The 17,229-nt window shown below is 54.4% G+C and overlaps 2 protein-coding genes across 4 annotated transcripts in view; both read left to right on the forward strand.

Annotated features, from left to right (window-relative positions):
• Positions 1–1,639: 1,639 nt before the first annotated feature.
• Positions 1,640–8,049, forward strand: SF3A3 (splicing factor 3a subunit 3). The gene is made up of 17 exons (XM_041479444.1): positions 1,640–1,776; positions 1,847–1,894; positions 2,019–2,071; positions 2,487–2,592; positions 2,998–3,070; positions 3,427–3,518; positions 3,643–3,725; positions 4,080–4,218; positions 4,545–4,613; positions 5,015–5,082; positions 5,421–5,528; positions 5,707–5,776; positions 6,227–6,391; positions 6,504–6,614; positions 6,987–7,077; positions 7,363–7,418; positions 7,767–8,049. The coding sequence occupies exons 1-17, from the start codon at positions 1,681–1,683 to the stop codon at positions 7,842–7,844; spliced, it is 1,506 nt and encodes a 501-aa protein (XP_041335378.1). The 5' UTR covers positions 1,640–1,680; the 3' UTR covers positions 7,845–8,049.
• A 6,910-nt stretch (positions 8,050–14,959) lies between these two features.
• The window catches only part of INPP5B (inositol polyphosphate-5-phosphatase B), a 14,711-nt gene continuing 12,441 nt past the window's right edge, over positions 14,960–17,229 (forward strand). For all 3 annotated transcript variants that reach the window (XM_041479434.1, XM_041479433.1, XM_041479432.1), the window contains exons 1-5: positions 14,960–15,095; positions 15,408–15,487; positions 15,889–15,986; positions 16,336–16,365; positions 16,834–16,944. In XM_041479434.1, coding sequence (XP_041335368.1) covers positions 15,039–15,095; positions 15,408–15,487; positions 15,889–15,986; positions 16,336–16,365; positions 16,834–16,944 — 376 coding nt within the window. In that variant the 5' untranslated portion in view covers positions 14,960–15,038. The remainder of the gene's footprint in view (positions 15,096–15,407; positions 15,488–15,888; positions 15,987–16,335; positions 16,366–16,833; positions 16,945–17,229) is intronic.

Raw genomic sequence — 17,229 nt, forward strand, 5'->3', positions numbered from 1 at the left:
GGGAAGCTGCTGAGGACATGGGGCAGCACTGCAGGGGTAGAAAGAGACCCTGGCCTGACCAAAATCTGACCAAATCTGCCCAAGCTGTGCTCTCCTGCACTACTGTGGGTCAGGGACAGCATTTGCAGCCCTGATGGGCAAAGCCAGGTTCAAACCACTGCCTGGGGAGTCCTGTGCAGGGCCAGGAGCTGGACTTGATGATCCTCATGGGTCCCTTCCAGTTCAGGATATTCTGTGGTTCTCTGCATTTCAGCTCCCAGCCCCTGACAGGCTGCTGCTGTCCTGAAATGAAATGGCATCTCTTGGGCCAACGTTCTCCCACCTCCTCCCATCTGTGGGGTGAGCAGGAGGGTGGGCGTGCAAGGGCTGGTCTTGTCCCACCTCGATCCTCTCCTCTCCACTCTTGATGCCAGCAGCCCAAAATAAGGAGGCCAAGTGGCTGGGTGGGACATTGCTGGATTTCAACTCCTTCCCTTTCCAGAGATGAAGTTTCATGTGAAGAGAAATGGAAGAACACTAAGTTCAGAATCATATCTCTGTTTTTATTTTTAGGCAGGCATTCATGAAGAAAAGTGATATACTTTAGGGCAGCCTATAACGCAAGGGAGTAATTAAAGGCAATATTCTTACTTGCAGCATCATCCTCTCCTCAATGAAGGATCATCTTTGTCTGCCATTAATTAAAACAAATTTTTTTCTTGCTTTTGGCTTAATTTATTGTGCATGGCAGAAAAAATACAAATAATTTATTCACATACAGCGAGTGCAAATGTAATTACCGCTTTGCATTTGGCAGTGTTGGGGCAAGGCACCCTTGGATTTAGGGTGGATCTGAAGAAGGCAGTTGAAACCCAAAGGGGTGTCTGTGGGAGGACTCGCACCGCGATCGTGCGGCTGAAAGCAAAGTCTGCGCTGCCGGGCACCGGGCACCGGGCACGGTGAGCTGCGAGCGCGTCCCGCACGGCCCGGCCCGGCCCGGCCCCGGGCAACCCCGAGAGGCCTCCAGGCCGGGACAGCCCTAAAGCCAAACCGGCAGCGGGGGCCACTCAGTGCCACCGAGCACCGCGCTCGGACACGGCCCTGCCGCTCGGACACCGTGCTGGGACACCGCGCTCGGACACCGGGCTCGGACACTGCTCCGTGCTCGGACACCGTGCTGGGACACGGGCCCCCGCTCGGACACCGGGCTCGGACACTGCTCCGTGCTCGGACACCGTGCTGGGACACGGGCCCCCGCTCGGACACCGGGCTCGGACACTGCTCCGTGCTCGGACACCGTGCTGGGACACGGGCCCCCGCTCGGACACCGGGGTCGGACACTGCTCTGTGCTCGGACACCGTGCTCGGACAAGGCACCGCTCTCGGACACCGCTCTCGGACGCTGCCCCGCTCTCGGACACCGTGCTCGGACACCGCTCTCGGACGCTGCCCCGCTCTCGGACACCGTGCTCGGACACCGCTCTCGGACAAGGCACCGCTCTCGGACACCGCTCTCGGACGCTGCCCCGCTCTCGGACACGGTGCTCGGACGCGGCCCCGCGCTGAGGGGCACGGCCGGGCCGCAGCCGCCTCCTGCCGGCCGGCCCCGAGCACCGCGCAGCGCCCCGGAACCGGAACCTTCCCTCACACTCACCGGAGCCTTACCGGGGCCTTCCGGCGGTAGCGGGAGCCGTGCGCGGGATGGAGACGATCCTGGAGCAGCAGCGGCGGTACCATGAGGAGCGGGAGCGGCTCATGGACGTGATGGTGAAGGAGATGCTCACCAAGAAGTCCACGGTGCGCCCGGGGCCTGGGGGTGCGGGAGGCGCCTGCCGGGCCCGCGCTCACCGCTCTGCTCTCCCCGCAGCTCCGCGACCAGATCAACTCGGACCACCGCACCCGGGCCATGCAGGACGTGAGTGCTCCGGGGCTGGGAGCGGGGCTGGGGCCGGGGCTGTGGGCGGGCCGGGCTCCCCGGAGCGAGCGGGGCCCGGCCCGTAACGGGCTCGGCGGGCCCGGGCCTCTCCTTTGTTCCGCAGAGGTACATGGAGGTGAGCGGCAACCTGCGGGACCTGTACGACGACAAGGACGGGTGAGTGTGCCCGGGGCCCTCGTGTGCCTGAGCGTGCCCTGCTGTTGGAAGTCAGTGTGAATGTCTAAAGGCAACGCGCGAATGGAGATGTGGTGGCTAAATGCAGGGCAGCACCCGAGGGCACACCGCAAGCATCCGTATTGGATGGACACGTTTTGTTGTGTTGTGTTAATGTCATGGGCTGCTCCGGGGGTTTGTCAGGAGCTGCAGCCTGTGCAGGGGAATGTAGCCACAAGCCCCTGAGCCCGCTGGGCTGGGAGGGCCCCATGGCTCGCAGGTTTGCAGTCAGGCACTGCAGCACAGACCAGGACTAAGGCTGTGTCAGTGTCACCCTTCCCTTCCCTTCCCTTCCCTTCCCTTCCCTTCCCTTCCCTTCCCTTCCCTTCGTAATCTGTTGCTGTCCATGAACTTGTAGCCTGCGTAAGGAAGAACTCAGTGCCATTTCCGGGCCAAATGAATTTGCAGAGTTTTACAACAGACTGAAGCAAATTAAGGAATTTCACCGGAAGCACCCAAATGAGGTGAGTAGTTACCTGGTCCAGAGGAACAGGTGAGATGTGCTCTGTTGGGTCTCATCCCTACAGGAAACAGAGCTTTTGTTTCCCCAGTTTTATTGCATTAACACACAAGTACTGAGAACACTCAGCACAGCTGCTCAGGGACAGGAGCATGTCAGGGAGCAGTGCAGGACACTCACCCTGTTCCCTGCGAGAACAGGGATGTTCAGCTGAGCTGGGATCAGATCTCACCTTTCTCGCGCTGGCTAAAGCCACACTTTTATTTTTGTGCAGAAAGAAAGGTGACAAAGCTTTGAGTCTCTTTTCTGTTTGCAGTTTCATTATTTGCCACCTTGTGTGATTTTATATTAGTTATTCTGGGGCAGGAGCTGAAGTAAATTTCTGTGTGCCTTGTGTCTGCCCATGCAGATCTGTGTTCCTATGTCAGTGGAGTTTGAGGAGCTGCTGAAGGCCAGAGACAACCCGAGTGAAGAAGCTCAGAGTAAGTTTGTAGTGTGCTCAAGCTCTGGCATTATTTAATATGTTGTTTGATTTGGTTTGCATGTTTCACAGCCTCACCTCCTGTTTACTAAATGAATTCTGAAAGTTTTCCTGTCATCTAAATGCTTCTGAACTGCAGTCCCTGGAATGTTCTTAGTGAGGCTGCTGTTCCTGAGGAATGTTCTGGTGCTTGCACAGAGCAGCAGCTGGGGCTGCTCAATGAGTGTCAGAGGCATGATAGCCCCTTCCTTTAGCATAAATGACTTCACAGCTGATCCTTTTCCAGTTCAAAAACTGTTGTATAATGAGCAGGGAATATTAAGCTCGTAATAAAGCTTTTAATGATCTTTCCTACAGATCTGGTGGAGTTCACAGACGAGGAGGGGTATGGACGATACTTGGATTTGCATGATTGTTACCTCAAGTACATTAACCTGAAATCATCAGAGGTGAGTGGCTGCTGTGTGTGGGCCCAGGGATCTCCAGGCCCTGCACAGGCTGGCCTTCTCTTTTCTGGGAGCTGGGTGTTGATTTGGCTGTGTGTGAATTCTGACTCAGACTTTCTGTTCATAGAAATTGGATTATATCACTTACTTATCCACATTTGACCAACTCTTCGATATTCCCAAGGAGAGAAAAAATGCTGAATATAAGAGGTGAGCCTGTTTGCCTGCCTGCTTCCTTTATGGTGAGAAGAAATTTGCTTCTGAAGTGTTCAGCTGTGGAGATTATAATTAACAGCCAATCTTAACTCACATAAATTGGGTTCCTGAGCTCAGTCATGTCTGAGCCCCAAGCAAACTTGCAGTGCAGCAGAGATGTGGAGAGCCACACTCAGCTCAGAGGAAGAGCTTTAATGTACCCTTGGAACTGTTGTGTCAAGAAAATCCTGTGTGGAAAACTGGCCTGACCTTGGTCACATCCCTCTGCAGCCCTGGAGGGTACTGACTGCCCAAAGATGTGCTTAGAGGGTGACAGTGACTTACCTGTGCTCATGATTCCCCTGCCAGGTATCTTGAGATGCTCCTTGAGTACCTGCAGGATTACACAGATCGAGTGAAACCATTACTGGACCACAATGAACTTTTTGAGAAAATTCAGACGGAGTTTGAGAAGAAGTGGGAGAACGGCACGTTCCCGGGCTGGCCGGTGAGCAGCCTGAGCCTGGTGGTGTTCTGTGCTTGGGAGGGGGTCGTGTGACTCCTTTGTGCTGGGGGTGACCATGACAGTGAGGGCTGCAGCTCTGTGTCACCAGGGTGATACTGACTGAATTTAAAACCCAGCATAACTGCTTTAAAACAAGCATTGTTTCAGATTGGCTGGTTCTGCATCTTCACTACTGCTCCATTTTCAGTTTAGTGAGAGCATTTTTCTCTGTGAAATGAACTGCTTTTCTTGAGATTAAAACGATCTGTGGCTAGAAGTGTCATAGTTTGTTGTGCAGCTCTTGTATGTGTTTATTTTTTTTTTGGCAGAAAGAGACCAGCAGTGCCCTCACCCATGCTGGTGCCCACCTGGACCTCTCAGCCTTCTCCTCCTGGGAGGTATGTCTCCAGTGCTCTGCACCTACTGCCTACATTTTGAGCAGGTGGAAGTTCAGTCATTTGGGGTTTTTTTTGTGTAGTTTTACTGCTGTATTTTTGTCCCTGGCTCTGTGCTTCCTGGGTAAAACTTTGGTGGTGCTGAGAATGTGATTTCTCCCATTGGGGAGTGTAACTTGAAAGATCTGGTTAGATTCCACATTCCTCATTTTCCTGGGAGCAGGGGTACACTGTTGACAGTCCTTTCTTAAACACTGTTCATCAGGGTTTTTTCTGTATAGCTGTATTTAGCTATATTTAATAAGCTATATTTAAGAGCTATATTTAATAAGCTAAAGTGGGCTATATCCATATTGTATGTGTTGAACAGCTTGTCTCTTACAGTGGTTTATTTAATTGAACAGGAATTGGCCTCCCTGGGACTGGACAGGTTAAAATCAGCTTTGCTGGCTCTGGGGCTGAAGTGTGGCGGGTAAGGTGCAATTTTGTAGAGTTCCTTTCAGTTTCTGAGGTGTTCCTGGATCACATTTCTTTCTGGGATGCTTGTGTGGCTATCTCTCTTGCACTAGAATTACCTTAGAGATGTTTGAAAGATAAAACATTAAGAACCAAGCAGTGAGATCTGCTGCTCTGAACTGCTCCTGTACAGGAGTCTCTGGTACAGTAGACTTTGACTTGAGGAATGAAGACAAAGATAAAAGGAATGGTTTAAATCTAAGCTACATTTGGATTTTTATTGCATGGATTCAGATAGTTCTCAGGAAATGTAAAACTGCAGTCTAGACTAATCCCTTCCCTGCTTCTCTGCAGGACTCTTGAGGAGCGTGCTCAGAGGCTTTTTAGCACTAAAGGCAAATCCCTGGAAGCACTTGATCCTTCCTTGTTTGCTAAGAATCCAAAGACAAAAGGAAGCAAAAGGTGAGTTCTTAGAGGTCATTCTGAGGCTGGCAATGTTCTCTCCTCTTGGATGAGGAGTGTTCTATAGTCACCAGTCTTGTGTAGCTGGGACAGAGATTCTGGAGTATTAGAAGCTTTTCATGTTGGACCAGTTAGTGCTGAACTTGTGTGTTTAATGAAGATACCTCATCTGTTTCAGGGACACTGAAAGAAATAAAGATCTTGCATTCCTGGAAGCTCAGATTTATGAGTATGTGGAAGTTCTTGGGGTAAGTATTTTATTTTGTTTTTAAGCTTTTTATTTCAGAGCTGTCAAGTAGTGACTGGAATGTTGTCCTTATCTTTGCATAGTGCTTTCACAGACAGCATCACATCAGTGCTGCACCACATCTGTTTTGTGCATAAGTACTGCAAACCTTTACTTTGATCTGCCTTGCTCCTTTGCCTTCAGTTTTGGGGGGTTGTTTTCAGGGAATTGGCTGTTGCTGTAGTAACATTGGAAGTGCTAATAGGTGATACAAGGTTTCATTCTTTGCAAATAGGAAATGTCAGGGTACTAAAAACTGAAACTGTTGGGCTCAGTAAGGTGGGAGTTCCGTGCTTCACGCTGGTCTTCTGTTTCCTCCCTCTGTGCGCTGAGGGAGTTTTTGGCTACAAGAGTTTTCCCTGACTTTTTGCTGCCATGGTGTGTGGACAGTCCCTTCCTTTCTCTCCCTCAGGAACAAAGACACCTCACCCACGAGAACGTGCAGCGCAAGCAGGCGCGCACAGGGGAGGAGAGAGAGGAGGAGGAGGAAGAGCAGATCAGTGAGAGCGAGAGTGAAGATGAAGAAAATGAAATCATTTATAATCCTAAAAATCTGCCTCTTGGTTGGGATGGGAAGGTAACTGAGACTTACCAGGCCTGGAGAAGTGGGACAGGTCACTGACTCCACGCTGCTTCTCTGTTTGAGTTTCTTTGCCATGTGACCTAATCCTGCTGTCTCCTTGCTCCAGCCCATCCCATACTGGTTGTATAAACTCCATGGTCTGAACATCAACTACAGCTGTGAGATTTGTGGTAACTACACCTACCGAGGGCCCAAGGCGTTCCAGAGGCACTTTGCAGTAAGTGACACTCACTGCAGGAGCAGTCCTGCTGCATCCATTCAGTCATTGTAATGAGTCACTGCTGAGTCCCTGGGGTCCCTGAGCAGCATTTTTGCCATGTGGGTCTGAGCTTGTGCTGCAGGGCCATGCAACAGGACCCAGAGATCGTGTTAGGCATACAGAGATCTCTTTTGCTACCGTCCCTGCCTGTTTGAACACCCATTCCAGTGCTCAGCTCTGATGGGTGCAGTGTGGCTGTTGATGCCTGGTGTGGTGTTACTGTCTGCAGGACAAGAAAATAATGTTTTTATAGACTGGTAGATTTGTACTGTGATAGTATGTTTTGCACTCTGTGTTCCCTCTCACACTGATCTCATGTCTTTGCCCCAGGAGTGGAGACATGCCCACGGAATGCGGTGCCTGGGCATTCCCAACACAGCACACTTTGCCAATGTCACACAGATTGAGGATGCAGTCTCGTGTAAGTAGTGATGGCAGAACATGGAACATGTTAAAGAACACCACCTTTTCTGAGGGGGTGGATTTGGACCTTGGTCTCATGTCCCATCCTGAACAATCCATTTGAAGTCTTGTTTGCAGCAGTTCAGTGCCTTTCATTTAGCATGCAGTGGAATGATAACTTTGTAATGGATGTTAGATACATTCCTGGATTTGAAAGGGAGGGGAAAAAGCTCATGTGTATATTTTTTAAAAACCAGTATCTCAAGGGAAGTGACATAGATCCTGTTTGACTTTGTGTTTGCAGTGTGGGCAAAGCTGAAACAGCAGAAGGCTTCAGAGAGGTGGCAGCCTGATACAGAGGTGAGCAGTGAGGGGCATTCGGTGTCTCCCCCTGTGTCCATGGGAACCCCTTGTTCCTGGGTGTGAGCAGTGTCCTCGCTTACTCTGGTGCCTTTTCCTAACTTTGGAAAGTTTGGAAACTTCTGTTCCAAAGCCATTTTTCAACAGGGTGCAGGGCAAAAGTGGGAAGTAAAATCTGTAGTACAACCTGTAATGACTCTGGCCCAGGCTGAGCTCTTCTCCCAGGACCTGCTGGCAGATCCACTGCCTGCCTTCCTGCACAGATGTTCTGGCAGGGTGCTCATGGTCAGTGGCTGCTCTTGGAGCTAACATTTGAGTGCTGTCTCTAAACTGTTGGTTCTGTTCCAGGAGGAATATGAGGATTCCAGTGGGAATGTGGTGAATAAAAAGACCTATGAAGACCTGAAGCGCCAAGGGCTGCTGTAGCTGTCCCCAGGTGAAGGATCCCACATCTGCAGAGAGAGTGGATCTGGCAGCAGCTTTGACTTCTTCATTGTCTGGATTTTGTATGTGCATGAATATAGATTTCAAGAATACTTTATATAGTCACTTTCTAGTAAGCCCCTTAGACTTGTGACGTTGTTTTATATTAAAAAATACAATGAAAAATAAAGTAATTGTAATTTAGGAAGTGCTGAGAGACTTGTCTTCTTTCATACACTGGAAGGAAGAGTTTTGATTACAGTGTGTTTAAAATGCTTTTTACACAGCTGTCAGAAACAATTCCTTCTCTCATTTCCACTCTGCTGGAAATGTTTATGGTGAGGGTTGACTCTGAAGCACGTGGACACTGTGCTCACAGGTACTGGTCCTGTTTCTAGATCTTGGTGTGAACTTGTTTTCTTTAGAAAACAAGCTCACCTGGCTTGCAGAACTGTTTTTACCTTGGGTCTGTCTCCCTGGGGAGCTTTGGCCATTGTTCTTTTCAGAGAACTACCAACTGAGCTTCAGGTTTGGCTCTGGGGTGGTTTCTGTGGCACTGCTGTTGGCTTGAATGTCCTGGTAGATCATTCATGTGCAGCTCCATCTGTGGTGCAGGAGGATGGAGATGGGAACAGAGACTGTTTAGAGGTGCCTGTCGTGGCTTCAGGAGCATCCTTGTCCCCTGGTGTCACACTTGGAGGGGTCTGTACATACCCCCATGGATTCATGGTGCCTCAAGAATTGCAGCTCCACTGTGCAGAGGCACTCACATCACGTGTGGCAGTGGCAGTTGTTGTGTCCCCCAGTCCCCTGAGTGCAGAGGTGGCTTGTGTGACAGGTCCAGCCTCACAAGCCCTTTCTCCTCTGCTGTGCAGGGCCCGTTGTGTCTCTGTCCCTGTGGAGCTGCATGTGACACTTCCCTGGGGGCTGGCTGCCAGGGTGGGGCTGGGCTGTGGGGCAGGTGCCGCAGCAGTGCTCAGGTGCTCCCGTGCTGGCAGTGACTGCAGCTGTGCTGGGGCTTCAGGAGCAGGCAGGTGAGTCAGTGCTGCCTGGGGGGAAGGTTGTTCTGGGATGGGGCTGTGTCAGGCAGATGTTGGTTCCTTGCCTGCCCTGGGGCTGGCCTGGCACTGGGCTCAGTAAGGATGTCCAGAGCTGTTCTGGGTGGTGGCTGGGCTGGTTTGCAGGGTGAGGTACCAGCTGGCTCTTTCTGTCACTCTGGGGGAACAGCTTTGGAGGTCTCTGAATGAGCTTCAGCACCTCCAGGTCCTGGGGGAATGGTGACTGAGTCTAAATCATAAAACAGGAGGGGAGTATTACCATTCTCCTTGGAGAATTTGGCTATGGAGCCTGTTTGGAGTCACATCCTCCACCATTTCCTTAGCAAAACAGGTGAACATTTGGAATGCAAATAGAGGATGGAGAGCCAGGTCACATCTTCACTTGCAGCAGCAAACTGCTGCATGGTGGCACTTTTCACTGTGTCACCCTGCTCGTGGCAGCTGCCTGCAGGGCTGTGCTGCCTGTGAGCTCCAGGGAGGGTTGTTGCCACACCAACAGCACACACAGCTCCCCGGGGCTCCCGATCCCCGGCAGCAACCGCGGCAGCCTCGGTGGATTCGGGGAGCCTCTCAGGAGGGGGTGCCTGGCTGTCCCGGGGCTGAGCACTGGAGCACAGAGCTGCTCTGGGGTGTCCCCCCTGCACCTCTGGTGAGCTCTGAGCCCTCTCCCCCTGCCAGGTCTGCTGGAGGATGAGGATGGCTGGACACCGAGGGCTCGTGCCCCCCACTCGAGGTAATGGGGCTGTGGTGCAGCACAGGGAGCAGTGTCTGTCTGTCTGTCCCCCATCCTGGCTCCATCTCTGCCCCAGCTGTTGGGGGCTGTGCCAGAGGCCTCCCTGAGGTCACCTGGGGCTTTGGGGAGGTGGAGGAGTATCCCTGCTTATCTGTTTCAAGGATGAGCTGCCTGTGCTGCTGGGTGGGTAAAGCAGGCAGCAGGTGTGCTGCTCTCAGGCATTCCCACTCCATTCCAGGCTTGCTGCTCTGCATCTTGGCTCTGCAACTCTGTCTTCAGGACTCTCTTGGCACAGCAGGTGAGTTCTGTATGCCAAGGGGAAATCTGGGGCCCTGCAGGGAGTGGGACAAAGGCAGAACGGTGCACCAGGGGCTTTGTGTCTGTCCTCTCCAGGCTGTGCTCTGTAGGACAGAGCTGCAGGACACGTGAGGAACCTTTCCTCATGGTTTAGCCCCCATAAAAGCCTGTTCTTCCCAGGAAATATGGCTGGAAGTGGGAGGGAGAGGCTGTTGTGACACCCACACACACAGTGCTGCTGGGGTGGGCTGCTGGCTCTGACCTGCTTCATGGGCTGCCCAGCTGGTGGCTGCATGTGGACCCTGCTGGGGACATCCTGTTACTAATTGCCATTTCAGCTCCCAGCCACAGTGTGACAGATGCTTCCCACAGGTCCCTCTGGACCGTGCCATGGCTCAGGAAGGGACACAGGGCTCGCTGATGACGTTTTTCCTTGGTGTCTCCTTCACCAAGCAGGAGCCTTTTGTTTTTCAGCGCACAGCACAGCTGCCAATACCATGGTGATGGCCACCAAGGACACCTCAGCAGCCACCAAGAAAGCCTTGGGAGGGACAGTGACCACCAAGAAGGCCTCATTGGTGGCTGTGACCACCAAGAACACTTCAGTGGCCACCCAGAATGCTGCAGTGGTGGCAGTCACCAAGAATGCCATGGTGGTGGCCACCACCAAGAATGCTGCTGTGGTGGCCACTTCCAACACCTCTGTGGCCACTAAGAATGCATTGGCAGCCACCAAAAACACCTTGGCAGTCACCAAGGATGCAATGGTGGTGGTGACTACCAAGGAGACCTCGACAGCCACTGAGAACACCTCAGTGGTGGTCATGGCCACCAAGAACACCTCGGCAGCCACCAAGAATGCCATGGTGGTGTTGACTACCAAGGAGACCTCAACAGCCACTGAGAACACCTCAGTGGTAGTCAAGGCCACCAAGAAAGCATTGACAACCACCAAGAACACCTCAGTGGTGACCATGGCCACCAAGAACACCTCAGTGGTGACCATGGCCACCAAGGACACCTCGGCAGCCACCAAGAATGCCATGGTGGTGGTGACTACCAAGGAAGCCTTGGCAGCCACCAGGAATACCTCAGTTGTGGTGGTCACCAACAATGCCACGGTGGTGGCCGTCACCAACAATGCCTCTCTGGAGGCCACTAACACCTCTCTGAAGGGAGCAGAAGAGACAACGGTAAGGCAAGGAATGGAAAGAGGGGTATTGCTGGGCCACTGCAGCCCTATGGACAGTGTCACTTGCCTGGCTGGTTGGTCACAGGAGTGCCATGGGAGCACCTCCTGTGGTGGAAGGGAGCACAGTGGGTGGCCAGGTGGGGGTGGCCCCTGCGGACAGCGAGGCTGTGGCTGGGGACAGCCCTGCAGTGCTGTGTGAGGAGCTTTGCTGCAGGGTGACACCCTGGTGTCTCTCCAGCAAACCTGCCAGAGCTTTCAGTGCTCCGGAGAGAGGTGTTACCAGGATGGAGCCCATGCCAACAGAACAACCACCTGCCACAATGAGACTCACTGCCAGGTACGGAGCTGCCAGGGGGCTGCACCAGGGAAAACCTTCCCTTTCTCTAGCTCAGGAACAGACACTGCTCTATTAAATCTGTGTCCATCTCCCTTTCCTCTCTGACAGCCTGTCAATTCTACTCTTTTATGGCAGCACCTCTTCACACTCTATCCTTTACTTATCCTTGCTTTATCCTTTGGCTCTGCCGTTGCAGCTTTATCGTTTCTCCAGCACGAACTACACCGCGGGCTGCAGCAGGGGGTGCAGCGCAGAGCCGTGCAGCACCAACAGCAGCAGCAGCAGGCAGCAGTGTGCCCTGGAGTGCTGTGCTGGCCCTCTCTGCCTGCAGCTCAACGCCAGTGCCTACGGTATGGCCCAGCCTTGTTCTGCTTTCTTCTAGTGGGCAGAAGCGTGGAGGGGCTGTGGCTGCATCTTCCTCTCTTCTGCCCTGGGGAGTGCCTGGAGTTGGGTGAGGGGCAGGGTGGCCCTGGCAGCAATGAGCACAGTGTGAGCAGTGCTGGTGGATGTGTCCCTGTGTGGCTGTGTGTCCAGCCTCACAGGGCTCCTGTGTGTCTGCAGGTGACCTGCCACCCACCACCAGCAGCACCGTGCCGCTGACAACCACCAGCACCCCCCGGCCTCCCCCCCAGAACGTAGGTACCACGCAGGAGGCTGCTGAGTCCGTGGGCTCTGTGGTGCTGGGATGGCTGAGCTCCCACCTGAGCAGGGCACAGGAAAAGGTCCCTCCTCCGTTTGCTTTATGGGGGAAAAAGCTGACTCTGGAAGGGTGACAAATCCTGAATGAGCACTGGAAGTAAGGAGCCCTGTCCAGTGGGCCTTGTCCCTGCCCATCAGGCTGCTCCCCAGAGTTTGACCTGACCATGGCATGAGCCTTCCTGCAGCAGCACGGAGGGTGAGGACCCACTGAGATCTGCAACCCTTTCCTGAGCCTGGTGGAGGGGAAGGTGCTTATCTTTGCAGAGCCCTCTTAAGAGGAAGGAAAAAGAGGTTTGAAACTTGCTTGCTCTGCTGGTCTTTCAGTAGTTTCTTGCAGTTTCAGAATACTCCTTTATCTCTGGATCTAAAATGCCTGATAGCACAAATACCAGCAGAACAGAGGGGGGTGGAGAGGAGCCCTGGGAGTGAAGGGCTGCCTTAAATGCAGTTTTTGTCCTGATGGACAGATGGTATCTCCTAGTCCTTTCTCTCACAGGGCAAAGTGTGTGCAGCATTTTCCTGTCATGGGGACCAGTGCTTCAAAGGCAGGAAGACCATCACTAGATGCATTTTAGGACAGGACTTCTGTGAGGTATGGCCTGGGGGTGCAGAGCATTGTATTCCTGTAATGCTAATACTAAAGGCTCGGCATGACCCCCAGGCTAATGTCTCTCTCCTTCCAGATGAAGAAGATGGGTTTGAATTACATGGCAGGATGTAGCAAAGCCTGCAAGGCTGCCAAACCAGTCTGTGCTGGTGGGATGAAGGCTGCCTGCTACCAGGAGTGCTGCCCAGCCACCCCAAAAGGCAGCTGTCTGAAACTGGATGGCAAAGTTCACGTCAACAGCGCTGGGCAGGCAACACTGGCCCCACTCTTGCAGGTCATGGCATGCGGGGTGGTCCTTCTCCTGAATTACAGGGTCTCCACTTCCCTCTGGGGGTAGGCAGCAGCCAGGCAGCTCTGCAGCCGCTATTGTAGGATCACTGGGATCCTGCTGCTCTCTGACTTCAGCCATGGTTGCTAAGCAAATGCCCTCTGTACTGTCCCATCACAAAGTGTTTGGGGCCCTCTCATCTGCTCATGGGCAGCTGCACACCCTTGGGGGTCACTTTGTTTGCCCTGCATGGGACCCTGCTGTCGACCCTAAACCTCCCCTAAGCTGCACTCTGAATCCTGCACCATCCCAGCATGGGTGAGTCCTGGCATTTCAGTAAAGCTTAAGTACTTGAAAACAAAGATTCCCCCTTTTCCCAGAGGAAAAGCACTTAATCTGTGCACTTAGAAAGCTACATCAAGGGATTCTACCCTACCCTGCCCAAATCCTGTAGGTCTGAGAGACCTGCAAGCTAATTGTGGATCCTGGGAGTGGTGCTGGAATGGGGGACCTCAGGAGCTAGAACAAGAGGGTTTTAGGCCTCCTTAAAACCCAAAAAATTCTGCATTGACTGAGGCATAGGGGCTGCTCTAATCAATGACCTGCTTGTGGCACGGTCTCCCTGCACCCCCTCTAACCTGTTTGCTCCAAAGTACTCTGGCTTTGAAATGCTTTTTGCCCATGTACGTCAAATAGTAAAATAGTAAAATAGAGTTTCATCTCTCAGCCTTAGGCAGGGAAGTGGGATTAATCTAAAAGCATCTCATGTTTTAGATTATTCTGTTTCACATCTGTGGTTCTCTACTGCTGAAGGCAGAGCCCAGAGGTGAGCACACAGAGCACGGGTGGAGCTGGCCAGGCAGAATTGCCGGAGGTCAAAATGCTGCCACTGGAACACACATGCACAGTGCTGTTCCCTGCCACCACTGTCCTCTGCTGCCACGGGTTCCTTAGAGAAAAGAGTGCAAAATATTAAAGTCTTTGTGTCAGCCCCCTTTGGTGCTGGTGTGTCGAGTGCGGCTGAACAGAGTGTGACCTGTGGGAGGGCGGCAGAGCTGGGCTGGCTGGGTTTGAGCCCTTGGAGCCTGGTGTGCTTTCCCAGCAAGGAGGCTCAGCGGTGCTGGCCCTCATGGAGCAGTGCCAGCCCTGACGGGGTGGGTGAAAACCACGTCATTCCACCACAGCCGGCCCTTCCCACGCTGCAGTGCCTGTTCTGGTACAGTAAAACCGCAGCTCAGCGTTTGGGGTGTGTGTTTACTTTGTTTCAGCCCAGTGTCAGTGTATTCACGTCAAGAGTTGTTCTGTCTCAAAAATACACCCCAGCACCACAATTCTCGAAAGGTTTGGGGATTAGAGCAGCTTTTTCAGGCTGTTCCCTTGTCCGTTGGTGAGCAGAGAGGGAGTGGGGAAGTGGTCAGTGTCATTGACTGAGACCACTCGGGTTTTCCCTGTCCTTCGACCTCTTCTCCTACATCTGTGGAAGGAGCTACATCCGTCTCGACAGTGCGAAAGGCTCTGGTGATATTTTACAGCTCTTACTCCCACACTCCGCATTAATTGATTTGAATAACGGCTCTGTGCTGCGTCGTCTTGATATTCAACAACAAAATAATTCAAGAGACTACTGAAAACAAGAGCATCTCGCGATTTTCAGTGGAAATTATCCTTTCCCATGTCTGCCGACCCCAGAGGTTCCCCCTCTCAGTCCCCCTTTCCTTCCGGGAGGGGCCGGCCGGAGGCGCGGGGTTCGGGCCGTGCCGTGCCTCCCCCGTCCTCCGCATCCCGCCGTGCACTATCCACTCGGCCGCCGTCCCTGCCGAGCCGGACCGCTCCCACCGCTGGTTCCCGTCCCGTTATTTCCGGCCGGCGGCGGAGCGGAGGATAACGGAGCGGCAGCGGGGGCGGCCCCGGGGGGGGGAGCGGCGGCCGCCGCGCTCATCGCGCTGCGCCGGCCCCGAGCGCGCAGCCGCCGGGAGAGCCTCCGGCCGCGGCCCCGCGGGGCGGACATGGACCAGTCGGTGGCCATCCAGGAGAGCCTAGCGGCGGGGGCGACCTGCCGGATCGTATCCTTTGATCGGCCCCGCTGTCGCGGTTCCGCCGCGCTCCCAGCTCCGGGCTGTCCCCGTCCCCTCCCTCCTGTTCGCTGCCGCCGCTCCCTCCCGCTGTCCCCGCCGCGCTCCCTCCGCTCCGTCCCCGCTCCCTCCCGCTGTCCCCGCCGCGCTCCCTCCGCTCCGTCCCCGCTCCCTCCCGCTGTCCCCGCCGCGCTCCCTCCGCTCCGTCCCCGCTCCCTCCCGCCGGTCCCCGCACCGATCTTCGCTCCCCGCCACGTCCCCGCTCCTGGCGCTGTCCCGCGGTTCCTTGACCCGCAGCCGCAGGCGGTGCAGGGCCTCCTGCCGTCGGGGGACAGCGTGGAGAGCCGGCTGCTGGGCCTGGTGGAGTGCCGCGGGCACAACGCGTGGGTACCGGAGCGCGGGGCGGGCAGGGACAGCGCCCGAGAGAGCCCTGCGGGTCCCTCAGGAGCCTCCACGGCCACCTGGGACCCCCCTCCCATCCCAAGGGCTTTCCGCCAGGGTGCAGTGCTGTAGGGCAGCAGTTTGAAGGCATGGTGCCTTGATGTGCTGGGTGGTCAGTGAGAAGCCCAAAGCTCATGAGCTGCTCTGCTCTGCCGGTTATGTGAACACATTATTTAAGTGCTGGGGTGAGCAGGTGGGTGGCACTTGGTTGAGGAGTTGGTTTGGGATTTGCATGAGGCTGTGCTGGCCGGTGCTGCTGGGTGGGATGGGGACTGTGCTTGTCTGTCTGCAGACATGCCGGAGCTGAGGAGGCTTTGCCTCCATGCCTGCTCTGTGCTTGCAGGATCTATGTGTACACCCACCGCAGGATGGCCATCACAGCTGAGGACGTCTGGCTGGAGAGAGTGATCCCCATCACCGATGAGTTTGCAGTGGAAGAAGGTACTGACACACTGTGGTGGCTCAGTGCCAGTTCCAAACAATGGGATGAGGGGGTTTGGAGTCTATATTCTGCTGTCCTGCTTCCTGAAATTTGCAATCTATTCTGCCTTCACATTTTTCAAGTTTGTTATCTTTGGTGAAACTTGTGCACTGCATGGCCTCTCTGGCAGGGCCCCTGTGAGGACCAGAGTACCTCTGTCCCACCAGGCCCCAGCCCCAGCCCCTGCCCAGCAGGTTTGTTCTGCCTGCCTCTGTTCCTGCAGGGAACGTTTGGAGTTTGGAAAAGTATCACCGTGGTCTGCAAATCTGTTGCTTTAGCTTTCAACTGAACTTTGTCTTACTTTTGCAGTTGTACTCGACAGTGACCTTCACGTCATTGGTGAGTTCTGTGGTTGCTTTAGTGCCTGTGTTACAGGTGCTCTGGGGCTTGGGCCAGCTGCATGCAGTGGGGCAGGACGGGGGGGTTCTTGGCTCCAGAGGAGCTGACTGGGGAGGGATTGTGCCCCGTGGCTCCTGGGGCAGTTGCCATGCTGTTGGCCATTCTTACCTGCTGCTAGTGAGCATTGCCAGCCCCATTCAACCAAGGGAACTAATTTTCCATATGCTGCTGTAAGATTTATTATTGTCCCTGAACAAGCAGAATAATAATTTTTATAAATAATGATTTTTATATTTTAAATGGCATTCTCATATAAAACTTTGGAAAGGAACATGGTAAGAAGGCATGGGGAGATGTTGCCAAAGGCTGCGTGCATATGCACACCGACTGTTGCAGAGCGGAGACACGCTCAGTTTGTGCAGGTTTGTCAGCCTGACCCACCGGAGCTCTTTCTCCCGATGTCCGCAGGCTCGGACGTGACTGTCCAGATGGGCTCAGCAGACGATCGGCTGACAGTGCAGCTGCCCTTCGGCTCCCACACGCGCACGTTCCTGCAGGAGCTCAGCAGGTGCAGCGCAGGTACGGGCTCCCCGCCTGCGGATGGCTCGGGTCGCCTTCGGGAGCAGCTCTTGCGTCTGCTCATCCCTCCCGCGCGTGGAGGAGCGGCGCTGGCCTCTCCCTGCTGAAACTCGCTCAGCACTGCCGTGGCTGGCCATTCCCCGCCGTCAGCATCCCGGCAGCGATGCTCGTTGTTTCGGGGGGCAGAGGCAGCGGCGGCTCGGCGGGCCCGAGGCCGAGCGGGCGCGGCGCTGCGGCTCCCGGGGGCGGATCGGGGCGGGCCGGGGCGGGCGCTGGGGCCGGGCC

Source organism: Pyrgilauda ruficollis, unplaced genomic scaffold (genome assembly GCF_017590135.1).
Source record: "Pyrgilauda ruficollis isolate IOZ18807 unplaced genomic scaffold, ASM1759013v1 scaffold48, whole genome shotgun sequence".
NCBI lineage: Eukaryota > Metazoa > Chordata > Aves > Passeriformes > Passeridae > Pyrgilauda > Pyrgilauda ruficollis.